The sequence below is a fragment of the Alnus glutinosa genome, chromosome 4, assembly GCF_958979055.1.
Source record: "Alnus glutinosa chromosome 4, dhAlnGlut1.1, whole genome shotgun sequence".
NCBI classification, from domain to species: Eukaryota; Viridiplantae; Streptophyta; class Magnoliopsida; order Fagales; family Betulaceae; genus Alnus; species Alnus glutinosa.
In genome coordinates, this window is record NC_084889.1 from 7,143,237 (window position 1) to 7,165,077 (window position 21,841).

Sequence of the window (21,841 nt, forward strand, 5' to 3'; positions counted from 1 at the left end):
TTGCAACTACAAAAGAGACGCATCTATGCCTGTGCACTGTTCCTAATTCCCATGCGAAAGGATCACATCACATCACATCACATCATCCAAAATGCTGCACACTACCATTAATTTTGATATCCCTTGTCCACGACATAGATATCGATAATATAACATTTTAAGGTATTATCAACTCAAAATAAAGATTAATTTTACCTATGAGTTTAGGTTCAATTATACAAGCGCATATTAATTAATCATTTACACTTGTAATATTTACGCAATGTGGGATCCAAATTTTATACTCACATCATGAAGACCCGATATATATCCTTTAAATAAGGGAATGCAATTTTGACTTTGCCTACAAACCCTAATATCATATCGCACTTTTTAATTAGAGGATGAAGACATTTTAGCCATTTCACAGACTCACGTGTTTCATCAAATATTTGACCTAAGCTCACACATCTAACATCTTATTAAAATTAGCCAACAAATAAACTGAACAATCTATGAAAAGCACAAACTTAGCTCGATAAAAGTTAATTTGTTTGTCTGTTTCTTCAACAAGTAGTCAAACTCAATCTTTATTTCGAGGCTCGTTTTGTAAGCAAGCTGATCAGCTCAATGAACTTATCCTGTATAGGAATTCGGTCATGAATATGGGGCTCACGAAGAAACAATATAATCTGAGTTAAATATTGTAAGGATATCTATGGGCTTGAGAGAAACCAACAATTGATCAAACTTAAAAGTAACTACTTTGACACTAAATATTGCAAGTAAACTAATGATAATTATTAATTTAACATTTTATGCTCTTTTTTGAAGCAATTTCTTTTCTGAACTTTTTAAACTTATGCTTTGTCTGTTTCGACGTAAAATGTTTTTCGTCGTAAAATATTTTCAACGAAATCATTTATTAGAAAAAATGATTTTTCTGGAAGTATTTTTCGACGTTTGCATGGCTTGTACGAAAAATTCACCAACGGTGTAAAATGAAATCCGGCAACCGTCGCCGGAATCCGGCAAAGTCCGACACCGGATTCTAACAAATTGGAATCAGGCAGAAATTTCCAAATTCCTGCTTGTTTTGCTGGATTTCGGTGGCCGTTGCCGGATTTTGGCTACCATCGCCGAAATCCGGCCAGTGCCGTTGGATTCCGACAATCGGATACTAAAATTTAGGGATCTTCAGTGGTAGAGTTGGGTTAAACCAACAAACTCTAGTGCACGGCGGTGGCGGATTTCTACAAATGTGCGTGTAAGAATGAAGAGTTTAAATCCAAAAAACGATTTACGGTTTTGAAAATCGTAAATCGTTTTTTAAAAATTAAAGTGGCTTTTACGGTCAAACTAAAAATAATTTCTATTAACCATTATTTTCACTCCCACTAAATACCGAAAAAATGCCGAAAATAATTTTTAAAAAACATTTTACGCTGAAACAAACGGAGCATTATATGGTTTTTATTTTGAAAGAACAAAGCTTAGATGGGTTTTGAACTTGGATATGATTTGAAATTGAGATCGGATTGGCTAGCTAGTGAAGCAAACCGAGCTAAGTCAAGCTCAAACTAGTTGAATTTTTTACATGCTCAAATTTAATATGTGAATGAACTCAAGTCGAACTCAAGCTGAGTGTAGAAACACCATTAGTTTAATCAAGCAGAATTTTTAGTTATCTAATATTTATTTGGTTTGGTTCGATTATAACTCTAATAAATATCCTAACGAGCCACACCTCCATTAAATTACATGAAAATGTGAGATTTTATAGAATTCACTTACCTCGATCGGTAAGCTGGCGGACTGCCCGAAATTTGTTAGGCAATTGAGAATTACTAAAAATCCAAACATTGCCTTTTGTTGTTAGAACAAATTGATTGTTAGTTTTGTTTAGTTTTTGTTCTTTCATAGAACAATTCCAAGATCCAGTAATTGTGCCCACGAATGTCGGATCCTTGGCTACAAAATACGAGGACCCATGCATAAAGCCTAAAGGTTATCGTTTTGCCACGACACACGCGTGTTAGGGCGGGAAGCCAGGGGAGTAGCGTGTTTGCCCATTCTACGAGGTCCTACTGATCACGTGCACATCCCACGTGTTCCTGCACACTTTCCTAGTAAAACACAAATCCAGTTTGATTCACTATATAGTTGTGATGTACTGACGTAATGGGAAAGGCAGCATTGTGGAATGTAGCGACGTCGAATTCTTTCTTTGCTCAAATCAATTGGTCTATTATTGGATGCAAATGGATATATATATATATATATATATATATATATATATATATAATGCAAATCAGAATGTCCATGGTTTCATGGAAAATTTGGAGCTGAAAAAGAAAGTTTTAGGAGGGTTGACTTGCAATTTGCATGTACCTAAGAATTCGTTTGATTTTTCGTTTGATGATCGCTTGAGTGAGATTGCGACGGTTTGTCGTTTGATCTCACCCGATAATTGCTTAAGTGAGATATTACGAGGGCAAACAAAAACTTTGCTAAATGTTCACTCAATCTTGACATGATCGAGAATATTACAAAATAGTACATTCTAAACGCACCCTTTGTAGTCTCAACCAAGAGATCGACCACGTAAGAACAACATATATAAATAGTTCTAATTAAGTATCTATTGAAAATTAAAGATGAGGCGAGCTAGTGTCAATCATTTGGCTAATGGAAAAAGATCCTCTTCATTACAAATGGACAATTCTACTCCTCTAATATAAAAGATCGGCTTCTTCCCTTTCAAATGAAATAGAGATAATCCATTTTCTTAATCAATACGGAAGCTTTAGGTCCATGTATATCCAAACAAATGAATTTATGGCCATGTTTCAAGAGTTTGGCAAATGAAGTATAAGTTGAAGTAACCTCCACGGGGCCCACCATTGATCTTGATTCTCTAGTAGCACTATGCCGGCTTACAATAATAGATATACTCGATCTATACTTATATTAAGTAGTACTTCAATGTACAATTATTAATTATTTTCAAATTCGATACAGCAGCATATATGCGTCTTGGTAACGAGTGCGCACGAGCCATCTGCTTTGTAATCCGTTTCCTAGACCTAGATTGACGTGTATCTAGCTAGGTTTGTTTTAGGTTTTGGTGTAATTGGAATGAAAATGAGGTCCCTCATAGGAGAATGTTATTCCTGGCACAAATTACAATATTTCTTCCATTTAATTTTTATTTTCAATGAGATAGTCAAACATTACAAACAACAAAAATAAAAGTACACGACATGCATGTCAAATAAGAGGCCACAAAAATGCTATTTCAAATAAGAGGCCACAAAAATGCTATCACGAGGATCTTTATCACTGTCAAGGAGCCAAGAAGGAGATCTAATAAGAGATATGGCCCTGTCTTAAATTTGTGGAAAAGTCGTCAGTTAAACTGGTGGTAGCGGTTGAGTTATATGGTGAACAGGAAAGTTTGCGCTTTAAAACAATCTTGATGGCGCGCAGTCCAACTCTCAAAGGAGTTGAAGATAGCAAGTATATAAGAAATATAGAAAACAGAAAACTCCACTTATAGTTTTTGGTATTTCATTACTTTTTTAATTAGGGTATTTATCTTTAAAAAATATTAATTTAAGATATTCATCTTTCATTATTTTTTTTTATTTTTTATTTTTTAATTTCAACTCTGCGTTAGAATTTTTCACTAAATTTTAAGTTGGGTAGTATCTTTGGTATTGAGAAGAGTGGTCGTAAGAGGTAAGGCCATTTTCTTTTTATTTTATTTTTGGTGGCTAAAATCTAGTGTAATAGGGTGTAGGATAGATTTTGTGAGTCTACTCTAAAGGGGAATAATCAAGTGTTTCAGACAACAAAGAAAAAATTGTGAGCTTAATTGGAAAACAAATCGGAGGTGGCGAGTGGACCGGAGTGGTGCGCGTGGCTGTTGCTGGTGTCACATTCTTGACGGCGTGGAGTAGATCGGCAACCTAATGATCTAGAATTTGGTGTTTGTGTCTAAAACTAACAGAAGTTGGCAGCGCGTGGAATGTGTAAAACAAACCCTGACAATTCGGGGTGGCTCGTGGCAGCGCATGAGAAGTCTTCTGAGCACGTAGTCTCCACCGACGAGTAGATCTTCTGTCTCTGATCCCAGATCTGGTGTTCATGGCAGAAAAGCATTGACCGAAGTGACAAGTGATGGTCGGACCAACGCGTGGAGGGGGTGCTCTACTGGGAAAAAAACACAGTTTGGTGCGTGAGGGCACCGTGGATGTTCCTGGTATACCAGACACAGAAACTTGGGTTTGATGCCATATTAAAATAATTGGAGAATTCTGAATAAAATACTATATTTTTGTCTGTCTTAAACTGTGTACAGGAAGGGCCTATTTATAATTGAATAAATCGATCTATACAAGTAAACTTAAATCGACTTATATAAGGAAACATAAATTGACCTAGACTAGGAAATATAAAGGAGGCAATTAATGTAGAGAATAAATCAAACAAGGTAAATTAGACATATACGGTAAATGCCAAAATATATTTTAACATGTATTTTTACAAATTATGTTAAATTTTGACCAACACCTAAATCCTTTCAATTTTTCCCCCCTAAAAAATGAGGGGTATTTTAAGAATTTTGACAGGGTTTAACGGAAAATTTTAATGAAGGGTTGAAATTAAAAAAAAAAATTGAAAGATTGATACCCTAAATTGACAAATCAAAGGTTATAAGTGAAGTTTTCCCAATAAATAATAGAGGCAATTCTCCGATTATTGGTAAGGTAAGGTTTTTAGAGGCTAAAATCAAGGAGAATGTGCGTGTTGCTTAGGCTCATTTAACAGCATGAAGAGCTACCACTACAAAATACTTTGTTATTAGCCACTTGCAATTAGCCACGTGTATGGGGTCATACACATGGCTAATTGCATTTAGCCACTGCCAATTACACGTGGTAAATCCTGTTGTGTTTAAATGCACAATTAGCCGCGTGTCCCTTTATATATGTGGCTATTTAGCCATGTATCATTTAGCCACTTGCAAGAAATACGTGGCTAACAGGAATTTATTTTTTTTGACATTCTAGCCGCGTGTATTTCAATACATGCGGCTAAAATTTTTGTCCTTTTTTTTTTTAAAAAAAAAAAGAGAAGAAAAAAGAAAAAACAGAACAGAATTCTGTTCTGTTTTTTTTTTTTCTTCTTCTCCAATCTGGCATACATCCGGCCAGGCCAGGCCGGTCTTTTTTAATCCATAACCAAAACAACAGCAAATTCATTACACCCAAACCCAGAAAACACAGCAAGAAGCCAGAAAAAATAGCAAGAACCCGGCCATTCATCCCAGTAGCCCGAAATCCAAAATCAATACAAGATGGGAAAAAAAAACAACAGCATCACGCCGGGACCAAAACAACAACATCACGCCGGAAATAAAACCCAAAATGGGAAAAAAAAATCAATACAAGAGAAACCCTAAATCATCAAACCAATTCGCCGGAAATTATTAAACCAAAACGCCTGAAACCCAAAATCAAATTCAATACACCCAAACAACAGCAAATCGCCGGAAATAAAACCAGAAAAAAAAATACCAATCCTTGAGAATCGGTCGCCGGAAATCGGTCTCCCTCTTCCATCTCCAGCTCCGATCGGTCTCCCTCTTCCATCTCCCTCTGTGTGAAGAAAAGAACCAAAAAAAAAAAGGAGATTTAGGAACGAAGAGCGTGGGAAAAAGGAAAGAAGGAAAAGAAAAAATACACGCGGAAATCATACCACAGACCGGATCTCCAGCTCTCTCGGTCTCCGTCTTCCATTTCCCTCTCTGGCTCTCTGTGACTGTGAAAAGAAATAAGGGGAAGAAAGAAGGAAGAAGGGAAAGAAGGAAGAAGGCAGAAAAAATAAGAAAGAACCAGCCGTCCATTATCCTTGAAGGAAGAAAAAAGAAATGATAAAGAAAAAAAGAAGAAAGAAAAAAGAAGAAGAAGGAACGTCCATTATCCTCGAAGGAAGAAAAAAAAAGAAAAAAGAAATGATAAAGAAAAGTCAAACAATGCGGGCGGTGCAGAAGAAAAAAAGAAAATGAGGGAATTTTGAATCACTTGACCACGTTTATTTGATACACGCGGCCAATTGGCCGCGTGTGCAAAATGCACGCGGCCAATTGGCCGCGTGTAAGAAATAAACGCGGCCAATTGACCGCGTGTGCAAAATACACGCGGCCACTTGTTTTTCGCAAATAATCTGTTACGTAGTCGTTAAGACACGTGGCTAGTTGGCCGCGTGTCTACAGTACTGTTACTGTAGACACGCGGCTAATTACAGTTTTTTTTGTAGTGTACTGACAATATATAACCTCATAGGGTGCCTTTTATCTAGAATTGTTTAGTTTCAATGTTTGTTTAAGATTAATGCTATACATCACCCTATTATTTTTCTTTTGTTTCTCCAAAACCTTGACTTCCTGGAGAGGGAGCTCTTCAACATGCGGAAAGCCAAACTAAAAAAGGAAAAGAAAAGTTTCAATTTTTGAGGCTACTGACAATAAACTTTCAGTAATATGGTAAAGAACTATAGGGAAATATGACAGGGCCGTTTAAAAGAATTTGACTAGATATATACTTTAGTTTTCTTTTCTGGATCAGTAAGAACTTATCGAAAAACTTCAAAAAAAAAATAAAAAAAATGTACAAACAACCCTCGGTTAAAAATCAAGATCGCACTTTAATATTGTAAGAATTTTGTTTGTATTTGTAACTATATAATTTTATAGCATATAGCTATGATTTTGCAGAATTTTATACTTACTGATTTATAAAAAAGGAAAAGAAAAAAAGAACAAAAAAAAAAGAGTTCTATGCTTGTGATCTTTAATTAATGAAACACTTAAATCTTTCGTTAAAAAAAAAAAATCTCCTGTGAGCTTCGACTCCCTAAAGTCCTTACCTCTATGGACTATGAGTAGGCCCTAAGCCAATTAGACCAAATGGAATGGTCCTTATCCAAGTAATTAAATGAACCAAATTCTTTTGCATGAGACGACTAACAGGGAAGAAAATTTGAAAGCCATTAAGATTTCCAAGTCTTAGGAAAGGCTATTTGATTTGTTATTTTTACCCTGCCTTCGAGAATCATTATAAAATTAACGAGGAACGTCTTCATCATATCTTAACTTTTTTGGATTTTCATATTCAGGTAATCGTCAAGAAATTTCTGCTCAACCTCAAGGAACTTATTTCATTAAACTTAGGAAGGATCGAGGAAGGATAGTTGAAGAAATATTGTCTTATTATAAGTTTTTACCTTTCCAAGATCAATAAAGATGATTTCGCTAACCAAATTTCTTGCTTTTTAATGATATATATATATACAGATGGTACATAGTTTATTAAAAAAAAAAAAAAAGAATTTAACACCCAAAGTTTCTAACGAAATGGCATTTCAGTCACTCATTGGGTTGTAAAATATATTCGAACTTCAACCATTGGCTTGACTCATCTTTCTCACCAATGTCATCACCATGCTTGACTGACCTTCCGCGATACCTCACGACTAACGAGGAGGAATTAAATCTTTATTTATTATCAGGGTTTATACGAAATTCTCTCTCATTCGCTCCGAGCCCCCCAACTTAAGGAATCGTACATATATATTTTCTCGATTATAACTAAGTCTTCTAAGTCAGCGCGTGCTATCATTTTAATATTTAAGAGCTTTCGTTCGGCCATCATCAATTTCCTTCCTTCTCAGTTCTAGGCTTATAGCTCACGCATGCACTCTGGGGTGGAATCAGTTTTTTTATTTTTTTATTTTTTTTTATTTAATTTAAGTCCAAATTAACCTATATAAATAAATAAGCACATAGATGTATATAGTTTCTCCATGTGTCTATTCGCATGTTTTATATAAAATAAAAGTAAAAGTTCTTAAATTTAATTTCATATTAAGTCATAAGTTATAAATGTGTACAAAAGATATTTGTCATAATTACTCATACAACAATTGGCCATAAAGTATAAGAGTAAAAATTAGTCTTATAAGGGGTTAGAAACTATATATTTGATGGGGCTAGAATATAAAAAGTAATATTTTAATCTAAAAGCATTTTTAAAAAAATTGGGATCGCCGAAGACACAAGATGGTCGTAGGTCTGCCTCAAGTAATTCTACAAGGAGAAATGTTAGAACTCCTTCGTGTGTTTTTTGGGGTCCTTCTATGTTGACATGGCATACTATTTTTTTTTACTAAAAATAGAAGAGAAAAATTAAGTTATAGTTTTTTTATTTTTTATTAAAATAGGGTGCCATATCAACATAGAAGGACACCAGATTGAAGGAGTTCTAGCATTTCTCTTCTATAAGTTTTTCTTGTGTCCATTCAATAGTATTTCTCTTCTACAAGTTTTTCTTGTGTCTATTCAATAGTGATGTAACTTTTTAATTACCATTCGATAAAAAAGAGTCTAATGACAAAAATTACATCATTATTGGATGAAGACGAAAAAAAAAATAAAAATTTCTAGCAATATTACTCGTCTGCCCTGCATGCACTCCTATTTAAACCAAGCAAACTTTCCCTCTTGATCACCATCATCCCTCCAAGTCTCTCTCCCATTCTCTCTCCCTCTCTCTCTTCGCTATGGAGTTAACTTCTTCTATGGACTGGAGCTGGTGTCTGTTTGCACTCCCAGTTGTTGTGGAAAGCCAGAACTTGTTCTGTTTGGTTTTCTTTTCTATCTTCATAGCCCTTTTCTCAGTTACCTTTCTAACCTGGGCTTTCTCCACTGGAGGGTTTGCCTGGAAAGATGGCAGGAACCAAATGGGTCAGGTCCCGATTCCTGGACCTAGAGGCCTGCCTCTCTTTGGCAGTTTATTCAGCTTGAGCCACGGCTTGGCTCATCGAACTCTTGCTCGCATGGCTTATTCTAGCCGTGCTACCCAGCTCATGGCTTTTAGCTTGGGCTCAACCCCTGCCGTTATCACCTCCGATCCCAAAATTGCTCGTGAAATCTTGACGTCTCCCCATTTCGCCAACCGCCCGATTAAGCAATCTGCTAAGAACCTGATGTTCACCAGGGCCATTGGGTTTGCGCCAAATGGAACATACTGGCGGCTCCTAAGAAGGATTGCATCAGCTCACCTATTTGCGTCGAAGCGCATTGCTGCTCACGAAGCTGGCCGCCAGATTGACTGCGCCACCATGTTGCGTGCCATCGCCAATGAGCAATCACTTCATGGTCTCGTTTCCTTACGAAAGCACCTTCAAGCTGCGGCGCTCAACAACATTATGGGGACCGTATTTGGAAAAAGATACAACCTCACGTGCGAAAATGCCGAGGCTGGAGAATTGCATGAGATTGTTAGAGAAGGGTTTGAGCTCTTAGGGTCTTTCAACTGGTCTGATTATCTCCCATGGCTCAGCTACTTTTACGACCCTTTTCATATCAACGAGCGCTGCTCAACTCTTGTCCCTCGTGTCAGAAAGCTTGTAAAGAAAATAATAGATGAGCACCGGCATGTTGGCTCGAGCCGGCTCTCTGATAATTCAGATTTTGTTCATGTTCTACTCTCTTTGGAAGGGGATGAGAAACTTGAAGAAGATGACATGGTGGCCGTCTTATGGGTTTGTATAAAATTTAATTAGAATTATTCTCTTTGTGGGTTTTATTATTGCCTTATTTTTTTTTATTTTTTTCCTTTGCGCAGGAAATGATCTTCCGTGGTTCTGATACAACTGCACTTTTAACTGAGTGGGTCATGGCCGAGCTGGTTTTGAACAATGATGCGCAACACAAGCTTCACCATGAGCTTGACTTTCTTGTGGGAAACAAAAATGTCACAGATGCTGATGTGGCTAAATTGCCCTACCTTCAAGCTGTCATAAAAGAAACCCTACGTCTCCACCCACCTGGGCCCCTCCTCTCATGGGCCCGGATGTCCACGTCGGACGTCAACCTCAGTAACGGCATGGTGGTGCCCGCCAACACTACGGCCATGGTTAACATGTGGTCGGTTACCCATGACCCAAAAGTGTGGGAGGACCCTTTGGTGTTCAAGCCAGAGAGGTTCTTGAAGAGTGAAGGGGGTGCTGACGTGGACCCCAGGGGAGGGGACCTCCGGCTTGCACCCTTTGGGGCTGGTCGTAGGGTGTGTCCTGGCAAGAACCTAGGGCTCGTCACTGTAAGCCTTTGGGTGGCTAAGTTGGTGCACCAGTTCAAATGGGTTCAAGACAAGGCTAACCCAGTTGGCCTAACCGAGATCCTGAAGTTGTCTTGCGAGATGAAGAACCCTCTCTTTGCTGTGGCTGTTCCAAGGAATGGGTTTGCTGCGACTCAAAAAAATCTGGGTGAAGAATAAAACTGATGGACGACGGTAGATACTATGGCTAGCTCCACTTTAATTGGTTGGTGTAACAGCTAGCAGAATGTTTCAGAGAATGTTCTCTTTGCAACCAAGATACTAAATAAGTTGATGTGTGAAAAGTGTGTGTTTGTTAAAGTTGATGTTATTGTTTGTGAGAAATATAATAATAAATTTTTGGTTGTCTATTTTGAAAAGTGTGTGTATATGTTAGTTAGCCCTTGTTAATTAGCGTATGGAAAAACTGTCATACTAGTTTGTACGTATAACCCCCAACCCAAAAGAAAAGAGTAAACAAAATGCCCATATATATATATGTTAATCTTGACTTTTTTCTGCACAATTACGTATAGGGTTCATTTGAAAGTTGAAACGATATATTAGTTTCATTTAGCCCCTTTTGCAGGTTGATATAAAAATTTGCTTCTAGCTTGAATAATACAAAAACCTAGGGCAACATCATGATCTCTCAAGATTATCGAAGAAATAAAATCCTATAGCTGCCCGCACGTGTGCAAACCAAGACGCATAGACAGATTATCCATTGGGATCTATATTATGGCTAACATGCATAACCTATTGACTTGCTGACAAATATGAACTAGATTTGTAATCTTTGCATACTGATTACAGATTATTGGGATAGTCCCAATATATATAGTCCCATATTATATATGCATATACGCAAAGCTCATAGAAAACGTAGCTAGGTGGACGTGTCACTTCAAGGAATTGCCACAGGAATGTGGACCTAATTACATGGGTCACCGACGACGAGGAGTTCAGTTCGTTTCCTTTATAATTAAGCTCTAGCTATCAACCACCGTATTGATCACTAAATGCACCAGAAAAAAAGGTTGGTACTTCTATTAGAAATGATCTAATTTTGTTTATCTCATGTTGACGCCGGAACAGAATAGCGATTATTCTGTAGGTTAATCAACAAGTACTTTGCAAGGAAGAAACAAGAAAATTCGTCCAAAACAGAGAGAAAACTCTGAATTTTGATAATTAATCAATAACAATAAGCTGTCGAAAAAAAACGCCCACAAGCCGGGCTTAAATAGCTGAAAATTAGGTTTAGGAGAATTTTTGCCAAAAATAGCAAAATCCCGAAAACCCTAATAAAATGAAATACGTAATAAAATAAGTATTCTGTCGAAAATCTGGCCCAAATCGGGCTCAGAATCACCTCCTAAATAATAAACGAAAAGTTACCATAAATGGAAAAAAAATATCTAAAATAGGGTTTTGACAAGGAAAACAGCGGATTTTGGGGCTCGAAACGAGGTGCACTGAGCAAAGCTGGTGGCCACGACTTGCGTGCCGAAGAGAGCTTTCCGAATTGGGGTCATATGCGCGAAACGGATACTCGTAGCCAAAGTTATGGCCAAATTACTGCAGCGCACTCGGAAATTGCTCCAATTAAGCCAAATTACGATTTCTTGCCAATTTTGCGCTGATCCGCCTGCTCCAGGTATTTCAGCGCCATTATTGTGTAATCTGACAGGTCAGCGTCATCAGACTCGGATCCTCTTGCATCACATGTCCAAGATAACAATAGTTGTTTAGCTAATGTTGTTTATCTCGCATCTGAATAACAATTATAATGGAAAAATGAGACTTGCACATCTCTTGTGCATAATTTTGTACACAGATTACTCAATTGATTTTCAATTAAAATTAGTAGGGGAGGAAATAGATGAGAGGTGTGCAAAAGAGAAAAAGAAAAAGCGTAGATAACACTATTGATAATATCGCGTTATATATAAGGCTGTCAATGAACTAATTAAACCGTACATTAGCAGTTCGAGTTCAACTTGTATATATAAACTCGACTCAAATTGGTTCATTTCTTTAAACGAACCAAGCTTCCAAAAAATTAAGTTGGTTTAAATTATTAAATGAGTCAAATTCGAATAAACTTAGTTTGACTTGCCTAAGCTCTCATATAACTTTATTTTCATTATTTTAATGAGAATATGATCTTAAGTATTTAAAAGGATAAAGAGAATTCTCTTTTATAAATAATATGATAGGTATAGCTTGAATCCTTGTGATTATGAGTCTTGATATAGTGTGTATGTGGGGGGGCTGGGGGGTTTTATATTGTCAAACATACATATAGACTTGAGATTGGATCATTTAATATTCAAGATAAGATTATAAGATATAATATAGATAAGCCATTTCATGATACAAAAACCAGTACAATAGAAGGGGGTAGTAATAGATCTTTTTAAATGGAAAATTACACATACCCCCATCAAGCTAACATCACATTGTCATATTAGGAACCCTTACAATTTTAAAGAAATCGTAAATTCTCAAATTACAAATTTTGGCCGTTTCTAAGCATCGAAACGCTTAGAAAATGCCATCTTTTACATTTGAGAATTTAATATATTTTCATGAAGTTCTTTCTCTTTATGTTGTAAAAATTTTGATCCAAAAATTATCTTTTGGGTTTCTGAAAAATAAGCGTCTCTACAAAAGTGAAGAAGAAGCTTTTTGGGAGGAAAATTCTTTTTGGCTGCCTCGATAACATGCCTCATTTTTAAAATGTGATATTTTATAAGCGTTTCGATGCCTAGAAAGGACCTAGATTCTATAATTTGAGAATCTACAATTTCTTTAAAATTGAAGGAGATCCTCATCCCACATTGTCAATGCATGTCCCCCCATACTATATATTAATTGAGCCAATGTCCCCTAAACTACCAAAAAAAAAAAAAAATTGTCAATGTTTCGCAAGGGCAGCATAAAGTGTAATGAATTAGAAAAAAAAATAGTAGCCACATCTGGTCTATTACCTAAAAAAAAAACTAGTCAATTTTGAAGTTTTTCTAGAATCTCTTACAAAGCATAGTTTCACATAATAATTATGTAATTTGAGACTTATCACTTATGGCTAACTTTATATCCACTATATGTGGGTTATTTCTTATTTTTCCAATGTGGAACATAGGTGTTACAAAAAGACAAAAATAACCGTGAAAATTTGTGAATAAGACAAAAACCTTTATAAAATCGAAAAAAAATAGAAATAGAAATATATATTTAAAAAAAAAAGAAAAAGAAAAAGAAAAAAAAGTTCATGGGGTGTCACTTCCTTTTGTTTTTGTTTGTTTTGTTCTTTTTATCAATGAGGAACATTGCAATTTTTGATAATTACAGAGAGACATTCAATCAGTAATTTGAGGAGGGCCGTTGACAATAAAATAATAGTTTAAAGGAGGTGGTGTACTTTTTCCTTTTTTAAAATATGCTAAAGAAATAAACATCCAGTCATCTAAATACAAGCTGATCGATAATGAAGCATAAAAACGAAATAGGGCACGTTCTCAAGGGGTAGCTCAATCGGCTGAAAATCACGCCTCTTGAAGCGGAAGTCACTAGTTTAAATCATGCACTTTCCCCCTCTTGTGTGGACATGTAAAAATAAATAAATAAATAAGGCACAAATTAATTCGCTTCTTATTCAACATCGCGGCATGTCTGGTGGTGGGGGTAGCATTTGCGCGTCTGAGTGATCCCCATTCTTAACAATGAATGTCATATCCATACCCCAACTCAGGTGACGTTCTAAATGGCAGTGCATGAACCACACCCCTACAGTCAAAGAAACGTATATTAGTTAGAAACAGCCAATAATAATAATAATAATAATAATAATAATAATAATAATAATAATAATAATGTACAATTTAATTACCTGGGTTGTTTGCTTTGAATCGTATGGCAGCCCAGCCGTTCTTAGGGACAGCAATAGTATTCTGAAGAGGAGGATCAACAAGATTATATCCCAAAGGGTCCTTGTCTTTGTCAAAATTCCCAAATCCCCAACCAACCACGTAAAAACTATACCCATGTATGTGCATGGGATGGTCTGTCCCTGCAGCCAAGTTTGTTCCTTGCAAAACAAGCTCCACCGTTGAGTTATATTCAATTACTTTCACTTCTGTCCCTGTTTTTGGCGTCAGTAGATAAGCTGGGAGAACATCTGCCGTAAAATTAAATTTCAAAGGTGGTACACTTGGAAATTTGTCCCCATAGACGCCGCCAATATGGTAATAATATGCACTTAGTATGTCAGTGGATGGCAACTGAAAGCTTATGTTGTTCATGCTTGCAGCGAGCCGCGTTCCATTACATGAAGTACTATTACTCGCACATGCAAATATATTTACAGAAGCGGTAAATATGAGTGGTGTGCTTATGTTTAAAGGCACATGAACTGGATGATCATCATCAGCTAAACTTCTAAGGCTACCAGTGAAGTTAGCAGATGCATTTGTGTCATTGTAGGAAGGAAGATTAGGTAAGTAGGGTGTTGAAGATGGATTAATATTGTCGTTTCCGACGTTGTAGTGTAAAAGAGCAGTGGCGGTAGTATTATCGTATTCGACCCCATTTGCGCTGGAATAAACTTTAGCAGCCATGTAATAGTCATGATCACCTAGCGGCTGGTTTGCTTCTAACAAGACATCAATCGTTTGTCCAGGTGATATTGCAATGTAATCTGTCTTCAGTGGCTTGGTGTAGCTAGCGTCTGTTCCAACGACCGTCAATTTATGTTTGGCGATGCCAAAGAAGAGAATATCCTGAAGGGCAGCGTTGATTATGCGGAGTAGATATGTCTTTCCATAGTCCACCCTGAATTTGAAAGTTTCTACATGCAGGAGGAAGACGGGTTGTCAAAAGCATAGTAGTAATGCTATATAAAATATTCATATTTTTCAAATGAATCATATCAAAATTTAATAATAATTCATCTTAAATTTAATAGTGATTTTAAAAGTCATGTCACATGCATTTTGGGAATGAAAGGGGATATGAGCTAGTCTTGCATATAGAGTAAGGTTAAAGGAAAGGGAAGATATATACTTTAAACCTCTCAACTGTCACCAAATTTTTATTTACGCATCTAAAATTTATGTTAGATTACTACTTATCTTAAAAGCTTAAGCTGATAGGAAGAGGTAAATTTAATCACTTAATCAATACTTTAACACTCCCCCTCACGTGTGGGGTCAGACTTCCTTTTAATAGATGAAGCCCAACAAGTAAAATATTTTAACACTTTAAAAAGTAATTAACATCTGACCTGTGAATTAACACCGCTTATCAAATTAGATACTCTTGGATTTTTCACCCTGGCCTAAATGCAGTTGAAGTTATTAAAAAATAAAGTTAAAAAAAAAATAACTATTTGAAAAAAAAAAAAATTAAGGGGCGGGGCTAATAGTAAAAGGGCCGTCCATTTTCACATCTTTCAGTTTTTCCCTTTTTTATTGTTTAATTTTTTAATAATTTTAATTTTGCCAAATGGTAATTTTTTTAATAAATTTAAGGTTATTTTGAGAAGAAAAATACAGAAAGCCTCTAATTTGAAACGTGGAGGTAGCTACTTAATTATATGAATTAAGGGGACAATATCACTTTTTAAAGTTTTGAGGCGTAAATGAAAAATATGGTAATATATTGTTCAGGTAGCTCAAATATATTTTCAGTAATATTAATTTACCAAATTAGAAGCATGTTAGAGCTAGAAGAATGATTTGAATCATTTAACAAGAGAAAGCTAGGGTAGATACCAGATTTTGAGCATGGATATTGATCTCCAGGTTGACCATTGATAGTATATGCATCAGAAACACTGGGGTCTTGCCCACTTTCACGAAATTCATTATATAACTCCGTTATACCTTTCTTCCACCACTCTCCTGTATTTCAACCAATTTCGTCGATCATTACAGATACCTTTGTTTTTTTTTTTTCAATGCGCGCAGTAGCTAGTGCTCATGTATATTTTTGAGTGAGAAAGCTTGTTTACCTAATATGATGGGTACTTCCGCATGAGGCTTGGGAAAAGGATAACTAGTTCCGTTCTTGGGATGGATGACTATAGCGCCATAAACAGTGGCCCGTGACCAGTCACTGTGCGCGTGCCACCAGAGAGTTCCTTCTTCTGAGGAAAGTTTTATCTTCTGGCGAAACTTTTGTCCTGGTCGGATTGGACATTGTGTAATATATTCAGGACCATCCGACCATGGATATCTTGGTTGTTTCACTCCATGCCTGCAAAATTATCATTATTGTTAGACTCTGTTTCTAGATCTCTTGCGCGCGCGCACACGGACGAGTGTCATTACCAGTGGATGGTGATGTTATAATTGGCTTTGTTATGAACTTCAACAACGATAGTATCTCCTTTGTTAACGTGTAGAGTTGGTCCAGGAAATTGTCCATTTACCGTCAAGATGTTTTTCGTGCTACAAAGTCTTGCGTATGGAGTCTCTTGCACCTACAATGAGGAAAACCAATACATGCAGGAAATGATTTAGTCAGTAGCAACCAGCCATGAAAGATCAACAACGACACAGAAAACAGAAAACGTAAAAACAAACAAAAACAGCCAAGTACAAGAAATCACCTAATTAATTATGCCCCAGTCTATTTGTTGTCTTGGTTTGTTTTTATTCACCCAAAAACTAAAAGAAACCATCGATCCAAGTATATTATCATAGAAATCTTATGATCTAACCAACCATCTGTTGGGGATAAATTCCACTCAACCTGATCCAAGAAGGAGATAGACATTTAGTAACTACTCCAGAGAAATCAGGTATCAGTTATCGAATTGAAGTAAGTAGTCATAATCCGATCAGTACGTGATTCTATCCCCAAGAGAATTGTGATAGGACTCTAATTACTCTAAGTATACTTTGATCAGTAATCCTATTTCTGATGGAATTGGGATAGGACTCATGATTCAATCAGATAAGAAGAATGATCAGATCAGAAGTCTAATAAGATATCAGATTAGAAGTCTAATAAATGATCAAAGTCCAATTAAAACTCTGACATCAGTTCTAGATCAACAAGGAGCAAGAATTCTAGATCAGATTTGACTCTACCTCTTTACCGATAAATAAGTCCATACCCTAAGTATAAACTAAGACTCAATTTTTTATGCACATAGTATTATTTTCTCACAGAAGCTAATTTAGGCATAAGAGAGGGTCCCTTAATTTTTGGTTGTTTTGCAGAATTATTGAGAAGCGTGAAGAACACCAAAAGAACATGCAAATTCACATCATACCGGAAACTGTACCAACACCATCTATTAGAGACGAAGATTTAATGTTTATTTTGACATAAAAGAGGATATATATCAGAGATAATATAGATTTTATTTTTAGACGTGATTAACTAAGTTAATCTGTTGGAATTATACTGCTAAATATATGCATAGCACTCATTATGATTCACGCTTTTGCTGAAATACAGACATTTGCAGTTCTCCAACTGTTCTCCTGCTAAAGCAATAGAAGCAGATCGATCTAATCTCTGATGGCTACCAACTTTTTCCATCGGCTCAGTGCCATACAAACTGAGAGAAGCCTTTCGGCTTAGAGCCAATTTATTTATTTTTTATTTTTTGGTGTTAATAGAAATTCATTCGTAAAAGAAAAAGTATATATTTTTTAGGAAATTAATGCACATCTATTCTAGTTTTTAAAAAAATACATGAATGTTTAATTTGGTGGATGAAGCTTAATTAGAAAGTCATAATTAAGTTTTTAAATAATTGAAAAAAGGTACTACTGTATACGTACAGTTCCATTTGTCAATGAAAATTGATAAAAATCAGTCTGATGTACATATCTGTACAAAAAATTTTCAAATTGTATATAGACTAACAATAGATCTCACAAATTTAATTTTGAATTTAAAAAATGATGGAAAGTACACTCTAGTAAAATGATGTCTAAAAACTCGATCTCTTTGTCAATCAAATATATGAAAGAATATTAATGAAATAATTTTGACTGCTATGACGTACCTGGACAATTATGAAAAACTGTACATATACTAACAATTATGGGGATGACAGTAGTAAAAGTGATTCATGTGATATAAAGTAAAAAGTTTAAATTTTTTTTGTAAGAAAAAATGAAAAAGTTATGATTTTTAATAATTTTTTTTGTTTAAACATTAATAAAACGTTATTAATGTGATGTATAAAGTAAGAATATTTTAACTTGATTGTTTTAAAAAATTGAAATGGTTTGCCCAACGGTACATAAATTTCAAATTAAATAACAAAAGACAAAAAAATAATTGTAACTATCAAGTCCTTCACGTACTGGCACACAGTAAAAAAGAGACAGTGGGGTTATTTGACAAAGACATGTATAGAACATAGTAGTGTGTTGTTAATTTTGAAATTAGTAACAAGTGATGATATGATATAAAGTGAAAAGAATTTCTATGGAAAAGTGAAAAAGTTTTGTATTATAATGAATTTTTTTATTTGAATTGTAATAAAAAAATTATTGATGTAATATAGAAAGTAAAAAAAGTGAGAATATTTTGATGTTGATTGTTATTGAAAAATGTAAAAAAGTGAAGAAAGTAATGAGATTAGTGTTATGCACTACTCTGTACCATTCCTGTCCTTGGCAAACAAGGCCAGCTATACTCGAGGAAAACAATTGCAGGCATGTACTAAAATTGCCTGTTTTTTAAAGTCAACCTTCGAGTTGCCCCTGATGATCATATATAAGACTTAACATGGCGTTGACAACAAATGAATATACAACATAAATTAATTCTTATTTCAAAATGGTTATATATATGCTGCATGCAGATATATTGGAAGTAGTACTGATCAGAACAGCCAAGCCCTTACCACAAAAGTATGACGAGCCCAACCTTGGCAATGGAGGACACCATCCAGGATACAAAGCGCCAAAATTTGCAGCACCGAAATTTTCATGATTAGGGACATTCTTTACCGATCGATCAAATTCTAATCCTTTCACTACTTTTCTCTATGATGCTCCAAGGAGGATGTGGTGATGTATTTATAGAGGCACGTCGGAAGAGTGCTTGACAAAATTAGACAGATATTGGCGAAGCCGGATAAGAGCTTCCATGCCTCTGGTTTCAACATACATCAATTCAGTTACAAACGAGAATTTCTACTTGAATTCTCCTACGTACACACGCACATATAGATAGCAGCCCCTTTCTTGTCCGGTTCCCCTTTTTTTTTTTTTTTTTTTTTTTAACAGCCCCTTTCTTCTCCAGTTCTTTTGTTTTTTTTTACTCAAAATATCTCCTCTCACAAGTATTTCATATTGCTGGTGTAGTAGTCTCAATTGCTTTTCACGTGGCCAATTGTTTTTATCAAATATATATTAATAAAAACAAATTTTATTAAGTTTTGTATATGGCCGTGTGTATTTCTTACACGCGTCCAAGTGGCCACGTGTATTAAATACACGTGGCTAATTGTTTTTATTAAATATATATTAATAAAAGCAAATTTTATTATGTATATATACTTATAAGATAATTGGCCGCGTGGCCTAAAGCCACGCGGCCAGAATTTGTGAAGATAGCAGTGGCGCGCGGGAATTGTCCTGCGCGCCACTGAACAGTAGTTTCAAATGAAAAAAAAAATCGTTAAATACATGCATGTTCTCTCTCTCTCTCTCTCTCTCTCTCTCTCTGTATCGCTCTCTCTCTCTTTCCTCTGTATCGCTCTCTCTGTTTCTCGCTCTCTCTCTCTCTCTCTCTATCTCTCTCTCTCTCGCTCTCTCCCTCTCACGGTGTGTTCTCTCTCTCTCTGTCTCTCGCTCTCTCTCTCTCTCTCTCTCTCTGTATCGCTCTCTCTCTCTCTCTCTGTATCTCTCTCGCTCTCGCTCTCCCTCTCTCTCTGTCTCTCGCTCTCTCTCTCTCTCACGGTGTGTTCTCTCTCTCTCTGTATCGCTCTCTCTCTATCTCTTTGTATCTCTCTCTCTCTCTCTCTCTCTCTATCTCTCTCTCTCGCTCTCTGTCTCTCGCTCTCTCTCTCTCTGTATCTCTCTGTCTCTCGCTCTCTCTCTCTCTCTCTCTATTGAACTTGCTCGTACGTGCGTTTTCCTCTTTCTTTCTTTTTTTTTTTCTTTTTTTTTTTTCAGTTATTATATTTTTTTTCCTCTAAAAATAAAGAATTAAATTAAAAATACAATCAATTATTTAAAAAATAATTAAATACAGATTTAAATTAAATAAAAAATTATTTTTTAATTTTTTTTTTAAAAAAATATTGCCACGTGTATTTTAATACACGCGGCCAATTGTGTAGTTAGTGTCAACCGGATCCACCGCGTGTATTTACGTGGCCACTTGCACGCGGCCAACAGTTTGCCACGTGTACAATGACCGTACACATGGCGAATTGCAAGTTGCGAAAAACAATTTTTTTTTATAGTGTATCACGCCAACATTGTGAAATAAATGAATAATACAAAAGTAATTTATAGTATTAATTTCTCTTAAATAAAGTTAATTCAGCGTGAAACAAAAACAAAAAACAAAAATAAAAACAAAAAAAATACTTTAATTAGAAATGCTTTCAGTCAAACATAAAAATTATTTGGTCACCATTAATTTGAGGAATGTTTACATGCATTATGGATATACAACAAACACAATATGGCAATCTGAGTTGGACAAAGTTTGAAAAATATCATAGCGCGCTGTTACTTTCATTTAGTGTTCGAATAGTGTACGTAACGTAACGTAATTCCTTCAGCCTTTGAGTGTTATTTTTGTGAAATTAATATATGTTGAATTTGTCTAGACCACGATATATACAATGTTGCGTAGAGAATCTGCTCTCTTCTTACGTAAGACAATTTGACAATCTAGCAGTACTGACTGCAAGGTAACGAATTTGGGCCAAAGGTTCAGGAGGTCAGAGTGGTGCACAATTAGGATTTGTCTGATAAATTATTTGGTCGCCATAATCGACGAAATAATTTGGTATCCCGAAACTATTGGCCTCGCGCGCCCCCCAACGGTCGTAGTCTCGTAGAGGACAAAACTAATTAATGGCTTTAGAGTACTTCAGTTATATATAATATGAAAAATCCCAGTCAACGCGGCCAAAACCTATGGCGTGCAAAAGTGAAGAGGTAAAGTGGACGTTAATGAAAAAATATATATATTTTTTAATATAAATACGAATTTCATTCAACAAGAAAGGTTTTCAAACATGAAAGTATAGGAGTGAGTTCTCCATCAATAAATTTATTTCTCAAAAGGTAGTTCTAAAATGATAGGTAAAATGGTAATAGAGGAAATGGTGAGTTTTTAGCTCCAAAAGAACTAAAAAGGTTTTAGCCTTATTTACCTTGAACGAAGTTGAGGTTTGGTCCGCACAAGGCAGATTTGAGATCAAATCAGTGAAGAACAAGGACATGACCCGTACAGAGGCCTTCAACCCAGTCCAAAACAACCCCTTGGAGAGGGCTGGGTGAGCACCGACTTGGATATGAAAAAGAATTGGCACAACAAATAACAGAACAAAATATCCAGTGAATGGATCTTCAAGAGAGACCAGAACTCAAGAAAAAAAATACATAAAATGAAAGACAAAGCATGAACATATCACAAAGAATCGGATATGGAACACCGCAACAGAAAATATTAATGTAGCCAAATAATAGGTAGGTCTT

The 21,841-nt window shown here is 35.7% G+C and overlaps 2 protein-coding genes and 1 long non-coding RNA gene across 3 annotated transcripts; 1 reads left to right on the forward strand and 2 right to left on the reverse strand.

The window, feature by feature from the left end:
• Positions 1 to 5,226: 5,226 nt before the first annotated feature.
• On the reverse strand, positions 5,227 to 5,930 carry LOC133865623 (uncharacterized). The gene is made up of 2 exons (XR_009899786.1): positions 5,743 to 5,930; positions 5,227 to 5,642 (listed from the first exon to the last, which is right to left on the reverse strand). It is a non-coding gene; the product is annotated as an uncharacterized LOC133865623 (long non-coding RNA).
• A 2,617-nt stretch (positions 5,931 to 8,547) lies between these two features.
• LOC133865622 (cytochrome P450 78A7-like) lies at positions 8,548 to 10,522 on the forward strand. Its single transcript, XM_062302037.1, has 2 exons — positions 8,548 to 9,588; positions 9,672 to 10,522. Exons 1-2 carry the CDS (start codon positions 8,605 to 8,607, stop codon positions 10,320 to 10,322), a joined length of 1,635 nt encoding a protein of 544 aa, XP_062158021.1. The 5' UTR covers positions 8,548 to 8,604; the 3' UTR covers positions 10,323 to 10,522.
• Positions 10,523 to 13,535: 3,013 nt separating this feature from the next.
• LOC133865620 (laccase-14-like) lies at positions 13,536 to 19,181 on the reverse strand. Its single transcript, XM_062302036.1, has 6 exons — positions 19,024 to 19,181; positions 16,481 to 16,632; positions 16,162 to 16,406; positions 15,923 to 16,051; positions 14,041 to 14,997; positions 13,536 to 13,937 (listed from the first exon to the last, which is right to left on the reverse strand). Exons 1-6 carry the CDS (start codon positions 19,120 to 19,122, stop codon positions 13,807 to 13,809), a joined length of 1,713 nt encoding a protein of 570 aa, XP_062158020.1. The 5' UTR covers positions 19,123 to 19,181; the 3' UTR covers positions 13,536 to 13,806.
• Positions 19,182 to 21,841: the final 2,660 nt, after the last annotated feature.

What these genes read in the sequence shown, in the direction of transcription:
- LOC133865620 (XM_062302036.1), bottom strand. Translation starts at nt 19,122, where the DNA reads ATGTCCCTAATCATGAAAATTTCGGTGCTGCAAATTTTGGCGCTTTGT. An exon ending in GGGCTCGTCATACTTTTGTG is followed by an intron (nt 16,633 to 19,023) that starts GTAAGGGCTTGG and finishes TCCTCATTGTAG; the next exon opens with GTGCAAGAGACTCCATACGC. An exon ending in GGAAGTACCCATCATATTAG is followed by an intron (nt 16,052 to 16,161) that starts GTAAACAAGCTT and finishes GTTGAAATACAG; the next exon opens with GAGAGTGGTGGAAGAAAGGT.
- LOC133865622 (XM_062302037.1), top strand. Translation starts at nt 8,605, where the DNA reads ATGGAGTTAACTTCTTCTATGGACTGGAGCTGGTGTCTGTTTGCACTC. An exon ending in ACATGGTGGCCGTCTTATGG is followed by an intron (nt 9,589 to 9,671) that starts GTTTGTATAAAA and finishes TCCTTTGCGCAG; the next exon opens with GAAATGATCTTCCGTGGTTC.